Source organism: Salvelinus namaycush, unplaced genomic scaffold, assembly GCF_016432855.1.
Source record: "Salvelinus namaycush isolate Seneca unplaced genomic scaffold, SaNama_1.0 Scaffold148, whole genome shotgun sequence".
NCBI classification, from domain to species: Eukaryota; Metazoa; Chordata; class Actinopteri; order Salmoniformes; family Salmonidae; genus Salvelinus; species Salvelinus namaycush.
This window is the reverse complement of record NW_024058208.1, coordinates 315,600-324,918: the sequence shown is the minus strand read 5'-3', so window position 1 is coordinate 324,918 and position 9,319 is coordinate 315,600. Positions and strand designations below refer to the sequence as shown.

At 51.0% G+C, this 9,319-nt stretch overlaps 1 protein-coding gene across 1 annotated transcript in view; it reads right to left on the bottom strand.

The window, feature by feature from the left end:
- Positions 1–356: 356 nt before the first annotated feature.
- LOC120036839 (TBC1 domain family member 15-like) overlaps positions 357–9,319 on the bottom strand; it is a 49,829-nt gene continuing 40,866 nt past the window's right edge. The window contains exon 7 of the mRNA XM_038983152.1: positions 357–588. Coding sequence (XP_038839080.1) covers positions 361–588 — 228 coding nt within the window. The 3' untranslated portion in view covers positions 357–360. The remainder of the gene's footprint in view (positions 589–9,319) is intronic.

Sequence of the window (9,319 nt, the reverse complement as noted above, 5' to 3'; positions counted from 1 at the left end):
TTATTTCAGTATGTTGTGGTGTGTGTTGTATGTTAGTATGTGTGTTATGTCATGTATAGCTGTGTGTGTGTATGTCAGTATGTGTGTGTGTATGTCAGTATGTGGGGTGTGTGTGTCCAGTAATGGTGGTGTGTGTGGTGTGCACGTATGGTTTGGTTTTATGGTGTTATGTCGTGAGTGTGTGTGTTAGTGTGTGTGGTATGTGGTATGTCGTTGTGATTATGTAGTTGTGTGTGTGGGGAGAGTGTGGTGTCGTATGTGTGTAGTGTGAGAGAGTAGTCAAGTATGTGTGTGTGTGGAGAGTAGTTCTGTATGTTGTTTGAGGAGTATGTCCTTGTGGGGGAGAGTATGTAGGCACGTTCATTCCCAGTGTCTACTCTGACTCACCCTGGTGATAACCTCAAAGCCTGGTTCCTCCAGCTGGTTGATGTCCAGTCCTGGTATGGACTCATTCAGCAGGTCAGCAACCTCCCCGACGGGCCTCTGCTGCAGTAGCTCCGTGTCTGGACCCCGGAACGCATCAAACAGGTAGTTGGTCACCTTGGAGAAACCACCCAGCGTAGTGGTGACTGGGTCCTGAGAAAACCTCTGTTGGGTAGGTGGGAGTAAGAGGGGGAGATGGGAAGAGAGGAAGGAGAGACAGTTGATTGGGGGAGAGAGGGAGTAAAAGCGGAACAGGGGAGAGAGGAGAGATGGAGAGGAGGAGAGGAGGAGAGAGTTGATTGGGGGAGAGAGGGAGTAAAGCGGAACAGGGGAGAGAGAGAAAGGAAAAAGGAAGAGGATTGCGGGGACGAGAGAGGAGAAGGAGAGATGGAGAGGAGAAGAAGGAGAGCGGGGAAGAAGAAGGAGAGAGGGGAAGAAGAAGGAGAGAGGGAGAAGTAGAGAGAGGGAGAGAGGAAGGAGAGGGAGAAGAAGATAGAGGGAGAAGGAAAGGAGAGGATAGGACGAGATGGAGAGGAGAGAAAAGGGAGAGAGAGATGGAGGGAGGAGGAGAGATGAGAGGAGGAGACGGGAGAGTGGGAGGTAGGTCTGAGGTCATGAAGGAGGTCATTGTTAACGCTGTGGCACCAGACAGATGTATTTTAGCTGCAGTCTCATTATAAGCACTTTAAGAGGACAAAAGCTTATTTTAGCTACGCTATTTTCACCTCATCACAGGTGTGAAATGTTACCTTTGGAAGTGCCCACAGCTAGATGCCTTACTGCACATTTGAACTTTCGATATTCATCAAGAGCAACGGAGAAAGCATCTCGAGAGCACAACAGGTCATCATCTCAGACTCCCAACCTAGTACCATCTCCCGACCCCCCCCGCTGCCTGAAACACTCAGACTCCCAACCTAGTACCATCCCCCGACCCCCCGCTGCCTGAAACACTCACTCCCAACCTAGTACCATCCCCCGACCCCCCCGCTGCCTGAAACACTCACTCCCAACCTAGTACCCATCCCCGACCCCCCGCTGCCTGAAACACTCACTCCCACACCTAGTACCATCCCCCGACCCCCGCTGCCTGAAACACTCACTCCCCAACCTAGTACCATCCCCCGACCCCCCGCTGCTGAACACTCATCCCCAACCTACTAAACACCCCAGAACACCCCCGCTCTAAACTCACTCCCAAACCTAGTCCATCCCCACCCCCCGCTGCCTGAAACACTCACTCCCAACCTAGTACCATCCCCCGACCCCCGCTGCCTGAAACTACTCCACAGTCCTCCCCGACCCTGCCGAACACTCAGTCCACCTAGTCCCCCCACCCCCACCGCTGCCGAACACTCAGACTCCCAACCTAGTACCATCTCCCGACCCCCCCCGCTGCCTGAAACACTCAGACTCCCAACCTAGTACCATCCCCCGACCCCCCCGCTGCCTGAAACACCTCCAACTCTCCAGACTGCGTACTCTGACGGTGAAGAAGTAAAAGCCTACAATATCACATCACCAAGAAAACTAATGCTTTTCAAGGCCTCATTTTTTTAATTCTCTCGCTACAAAAGTACCACAAGAATCAAAGACTTTAGAGAAAAGAGGCCAATCCATTTCTCCTGCCGTTGGTTACCGGCCGGCTGAGACGCTGCTCATTCATCTTTGCAATTGGATTTTTTAAGAGTCGCATTAGAAAACAATATTCCAGCAGCGTTAACCCCTTTGTGAAGAGAGGCCACCCAACGGTATTAGCAAGTCAAGGCTCATTAGCTTCTCCTCCACAATCCCTGCTTTACTAAATGGCTCCTGTAATACTGATATAGGGCAGGAGAGAGAGGAGGCTGGGCCGGGGAGGGAGGCACCGTGAACCTTAATGATAATGAGTACAGTACTCTCATTCAGCCAGGCAGCCAACCTAATGTCTATGAGTACAGTACTCTCACTCAGCCTCGGCAGCCAACCTAACGTCTATGAGTACAGTACTCTCACTCAGCCTCGGCAGCCAACCTAACGTCTATGAGTACAGTACTCTCACTCAGCCTCGGCAGCCAACCTAATGTCTATGAGTACAGTACTCTCACTCACCCTCGGCAGCCTCGGCAGCCAACCTAATGTCTATGAGTACAGTACTCTCACTCAGCCAGGCAGCCTCGGCAGCCAACCTAACGTCTATGAGTACAGTACTCTCACTCAGCCTCGGCAGCCTACCTAATGTCTATGAGTACAGTACTCTCACTCAGCCTCGGCAGCCAACCTAATGTCTATGAGTACAGTACTCTCACTCAGCCAGGCAGCCTCGGCAGCCAACCTAATGTCTATGAGTACAGTACTCTCACTCAGCCTCGGCAGCCAACCTAATGTCTATGAGTACAGTACTCTCACTCAGCCTCGGCAGCCAACCTAATGTCTATGAGATGTCGCTGCTATTCCATAACGCGCGCATCGGGATCTAAAACACTGTGCCACTACAGTCAGGCCTGTTATCTGCCCACAACGCCTTACCAGACGCCGTTAAAAACGTGTCCCGGTTGGTTTGGCGAGAGCAGAGGCACGGCCCACTGTTAATTATAAAGGACAACACTAAGACCTGCGCTGACGGAGGTTATATTTCAAACAGGAAAAAGATTTGTATTACAAGAGTCAAAATGTCAACGAGAAGGACAATAGATAAATGATAAGCAATTAAAAGTCCCTGAGGCGACCTAAAAACAACTCCTGCCAACTATTCCCTCTGTCTGCCGGCCATGTAGCCTGGTGCTGATGGCGTACAAAGTTTATTATCCAGTTCTCCCCTATTCAGAGCATGTACCCCCCCTGTAACCCCCATCCTTTATTATCCAGTTCTCCCCTATTCAGAGCAGTACCCCCCCCCTGTAACCCCCCATCCTTTATTTAACCCAGTTCTCCCCTATTCAGAGCATGTACCCCCCCCCCCTGTAACCCCCATCCTTTATTACCCATTCTCCCCTATTCAGAGCATGTACCCCCCTGTAACCCCCATCCTTTATTACCATTTCTCCCCTATTCAGACATGTACCCCCCTGTAACCCATCCTTATTATCCAGTTCTCCCCTATTCAGAGCATGTCCCCCCCTGTAACCCCCATCCTTTATTACCCAGTTCTCCCCTATTCAGAGCATGTACCCCCCCTGTAACCCCCATCCTTTATTACCCAGTTCTCCCCTATTCAGAGCATGTACCCCCTGTAACCCCCATCCTTTATTACCCATTTCTCCCCTATTCAATCATGTACCCATCATCCTTTTTACCCAGTTCTCCCCTATTCAGAGCATGTACCCCCCCCCCCCCCCCCCTGTAACCCCATCCTTTATACCAGTTTCTCCCCTATTCAGAGCTGTACCCCTGTAACCCCCATCCTTTATTACCCAGTTCTCCCTATTCAGAGCATGTACCCCCCCCTGTAACCCCCATCCTTTATTATCCAGTTCTCCCCTATTCAGAGCATGTACCCCCCCTGTAACCCCCATCCTTTATTATCCAGTTCTCCCCTATTCAGAGCATGTACCCCCCTGTAACCCCCATCCTTTATTACCCAGTTCTCCCCTATTCAGAGCATGTACCCCCTGTAACCCATCCCTTTATTACCCAGTTCTCCCCTATTCAGAGCATGTACCCCCCCCCCCCGTAACCCCCATCCTTTATTACCCAGTTCTCCCCTATTCGAGCATTTACCCCCCATCCTTTATTACCCAGTTCTCCCCTATTCAGAGCATGTACCCATCATCCTTTATTACCCAGTTCTCCCCTATTCAGAGCATGTACCCCCCCCCCCCCCTGTAACCCCCATCCTTTATTACCCAGTTCTCCCCTATTCAGAGCATGTACCCCCCCTGTAACCCCCATCCTTTATTACCCAGTTCTCCCCTATTCAGAGCATGTACCCCCCTGTAACCCCATCCTTTATTACCCTTTCTCCCCTATTCAGAGCATGTACCCCCATCCTTTATTATCCAGTTCTCCCCTATTCAGAGCATGTACCCCCCTGTAACCCCCATCCTTTATTATCCAGTTCTCCCCTATTCAGAGCATGTACCCCCCCTGTAACCCCCATCCTTTATTATCCAGTTTCTCCCCTATTCAGAGCATGTACCCCCCCCCCCCCCTGTAACCCCCATCCTTTATTATCCCAGTTCTCCCCTATTCAGAGCATGTACCCCCTGTACCCCCATCCTTTATTACCCAGTTCTCCCCTATTCAGAGCATGTACCCCCCTGTAACCCCCATCCTTTATTATCCGTTCTCCCTATTCAGAGCATGTACCCCCTGTAACCCCCATCCTTTATTACCCATTTCTCCCCTATTCAGAGCATGTACCCCCCTGTAACCCCCATCCTTTATTACCCAGTTCTCCCTATTCAGAGCATGTACCCCCCCCCCCTGTAACCCCCATCCTTTTTACCCAGTTCTCCCCTATTCGAGCATGTACCCCCCCCCCCTGTAACCCCCATCCTTTTTTATCCAGTTCTCCCTATTCAGAGCATGTACCCCCCCTGTAACCCCCATCCTTTATTATCCAGTTCTCCCCTATTCAGAGCATGTACCCCCCCTGTAACCCCCATCCTTTATTATCCCAGTTACCCCTATTCAGAGCATGTACCCCCCCCTGTAACCCCCATCCTTTATTACCCAGTTCTCCCCTATTCAGAGCATTACCCCCCTAACCCCCCCACCTTTATATCCAGTTCTCCCTATTCGAGCATGTACCCCCCTGTAACCCCCATCCTTTATTATCCAGTTCTCCCCTATCAGAGCATGTACCCCCCTGTAACCCCCATCCTTTATTATCCAGTTCTCCCCTATTCAGAGCATGTACCCCCCCCCCCCCCTGTAACCCCCATCCTTTATTACCCAGTTCTCCCCTATTCAGAGCATGTACCCACCCCCCCCCCCCTGTACCCCCTCCTTTATTACCCAGTTCTCCCTATTCAGAGCATGTACCCCCCCCCCTGTAACCCCCATCCTTTATTACCCAGTTTCTCCCTATTCAGACATGTACCCCCCCTGTAACCCCATCCTTTATTACCCAGTTCTTCCCCTATTCAAGCATGTAACCACCCCTGTACCCCCATCCTTTATTATCCGTTCTCCCCTATTCAGAGCATGTACCCCCCTGTAACCCCATCCTTTATATCCAGTTCTCCCCTATTCAGAGCATGTACCCATCATCCTTTATTACCCAGTTTCTCCCCTATTCGAGCATGTACCCCCCCTGTAACCCCCATCCTTTATTACCCAGTTTCTCCCCTATTCAGAGCTGTACCCCCCCTGTAACCCCATCCTTTATTACCCGTTCTCCCCTATTAGAGCTGTACCCCCCCCCCTGTAACCCCCATCCTTTATTACCCAGTTCTCCCCTATTCAGAGCATGTACCCCCCCCCCCCTGTAACCCCATCCTTTATTACCCAGTTCTCCCCTATTCAGAGCATGTACCCCCCCTGTAACCCCCATCCTTTATAACCCAGTTTCTCCCATTCAGAGCATGTACCCATCATCCTTTTATTACCCAGTTCTCCCCTTTTCGAGCATGTACCCCCCCCCCCCCCCCCCCTGTAACCCCCATCCTTTATTACCCAGTTCTTCCCTATTCAGAGCATGTACCCCCCCCTGTAACCCCATCCTTTATATCCGTTCTCCCTATTCAGAGCATGTACCCCCCCCCCCCTGTAACCCCCATCCTTTATTACCCAGTTCTTCCCTATTCAGAGCATGTACCCCCCCCTGTAACCCCCATCCTTTATTATCCAGTTCTCCCCTATTCAGAGCATGTACCCCCCCCCCCCCCCCCCCCCCCCCCCCCTGTAACCCCCATCCTTTTATTACCCAGTTCTCCCCTATTCAGAGCATGTACCCCCCCTGTAACCCACACCTTTATTACCCAGTTCTCCCCTATTCAGAGCATGTACCCCCCCCTGTAACCCCCATCCTTTATTATCCAGTTTCTCCCTATTCAGAGCATGTACCCCCCCTGTAACCCATCCTTTATTACCCAGTTCTCCCCTATTCAGAGCATGTACCCCCCCTGTAACCCACATCCTTTATTACCCATTCTCCCCTATTCAGAGCATGTACCCCCCTGTAACCCACATCCTTTATTACCCAGTTCTCCCCTATTCAGAGCATGTACCCCCCCACCTTTATTACCCAGTTCTCCCTATTCAGAGCATGTACCCCCCCCCTGTAACCCCATCCTTTATTACCCAGTTTCTCCCCTATTCAGAGCATGTACCCCCCCCCCTGTAACCCCCATCCTTTATTACCCAGTTCTCCCCTATTCAGATCATGTTACCCATCATCCTTTATTACCCAGTTCTCTCCCCTATTCAGAGCATGTACCCCCCCCCCCTCCTGTTAACCCCCCATCCTTTATTACCCAGTTCTCCCCTATTCAGAGACATGTAACCCCCCCCCCCCCCCTGTAACCCCCATCCTTTATTACCCAGTTCTCCCCTATTCAGAGCATTACCCCCCCCCCCGTTACCCCCATCCTTTATTATCCAGTTCTCCCCTATCGAGCATGTACCCCCCCCCTGTAACCCCCATCCTTTATTATCAGTTCTCCCCTATTCATAGCATGTACCCCCCTGTACCCCCCATCCTTTATTACCCATTCTCCCCTATTCAGGCATGTACCCCCCCTGTAACACCCCCATCCTTTATTACCCAGTTCTCCCCTATTCAGAGCATGTACACCCCCCTGTAACCCCCATCCTTTATTATCCAGTTCTCCCCTATTCAGAGCATGTACCCCCCCTGTAACCCCCATCCTTTTTACCCAGTTTCTCCCCTATTCAGAGCATGTACCCCCCCTGTAACCCCCCCATCCTTATTTACCAGTTCTCCCCTATTCAGAGCATGTACCCCCCCTGTAACCCCCATCCTTTATTATCCAGTTCTCCCCTATTCAGAGCATGTAACCCCCCCCTGTAACCCCCATCCTTTATTCCAGTTCTCCCCTATTCAGAGCATGTACCCCCCCTGTAACCCCCTCCTTTATTACCCAGTTCTCCCCTATTCAGAGCATGTACCCCCCCCCCCCTGTAACCCCCATCCTTTATTACCCAGTTCTCCCCTATTCAGAGCATGTACCCCCCCCCCTGTAACCCCATCCTTTATTACCCCAGTTCTCCCTATTCAGATCATGTACCCCCCCCTGTAACCCCCATCCTTTATTACCCAGTTCTCCCCTATTCAGAGCATGTACCCATCATCCTTTATTACCCAGTTCTCCCCTATTCAGATCATGTACCCATCATCCTTTATTATCCAGTTCTCCCCTATTCAGAGCATGTACCCCTCCCCCCCTGTACCCCCATCCTTTACTACCCGTTCTCCCTATTCAGAGCATGTACCCCCCTGTAACCCCCATCCTTATTATCCAGTTTCTCCCCTATTCAGAGCATGTACCCCCTGTAACCCCCATCCTTTATTACCCAGTTCCCCCCTATTCAGAGCATGTACCCCCCTGTAACCCCCATCCTTTACTACCCAGTTCTCCCCTATTCAGGCACATGTACCCCCCTGTAACCCCATCCTTTTATTACCCAGTTCCCCCTATTCAGAGCATGTACCCCCCTATACCCCCATCCTTTATTACCCAGCATTTTCTCCCCTATTCAGAGCATGTACCCCCCTGTAACCCACATCCTTTATTACCAGTTCTCCCCTATTCAGAGCATGTACCCCCCTGTAACCCCCATCCTTTATTACCCAGTTCCCCCCTATTCAGAGCATGTACCCCCCTGTAACCCCCATCCTTTATTACCCAGTTCTCCCCTATTCAGAGCATGTACCCCCCCCCCTGTAACCCCCATCCTTTATTACCCAGTTCTCCCCTATTCAGAGCATGTACCCCCCCCCCCCCTGTAACCCCATCCTTTATTACCCAGTTCTCCCCTATTCAGAGCATGTACCCCCCCCCCTGTAACCCCCATCCTTTATTACCCAGTTCTCCCCTATTCAGAGCTGTACCCCCCCCCCCCCCCCCCCCCCCTGTAACCCCCATCCTTTATTACCCAGTTCTCCCCTATTCAGAGCATGTACCCCCCCCCCCTGTAACCCCCATCCTTTATTACCCAGTTTCCCCTATTCAGAGCAAGACTGCGCCCCAAATGGCACCCTATATAGCTACTGTTGACCAGGGCCCTATTCCCTATATAGTGCACTACTTTAGACCAGAGCCCTATTCCCTATATAGTGCACTGCTTTAGACCAGAGCCCCATTCTCTATATAGTGCACTACTTTAGACCAGAGCCCCATTCTCTATATAGTGCACTACTTTAGACCAGAGCCCTATTCCCTATATAGTGCACTGCTTTAGACCAGAGCCCTATTCCCTATATAGTGCACTGCTTTAGACCAGAGCCCTATTCCCTATATAGTGCACTACTTTAGTCCAGAGCCCCATTCTCTAAATAGTGCACTGCTTTAGACCAGAGCCCTATATAGTGCACTGCTTTAGACCAGAGCCCTATATAGTGCACTACTTTAGACCAGAGCCCTATTCCCTATATAGTGCACTACTTTAGTCCAGAGCCATATTCCCTATATAGTGCACTACTTTAGACCAGAGCCCTATTCCCTATATAGTGCACTACTTTAGACCAGAGCCCTATTCCCTATATAGTGCACTACTTTAGTCCAGAGCCATATGGACTAAAAGGGGATAGGGTGCCATTTGGGACACATTTCATTTCTCCTACCCAGGCTTTCAGAGAGGCCTCATAAAACAAACCAACAAAATGTGCTGCTCTCATTAAGTCACTGCCCTGCTCAGAACAAACTCATTAAAATAACAGCTGAGTTGTTCTGAGAACCCTGAGACAGTATAGAGGCCGGCTGTGAGGAGGCAGGTGTAGACTAGGGCGTGA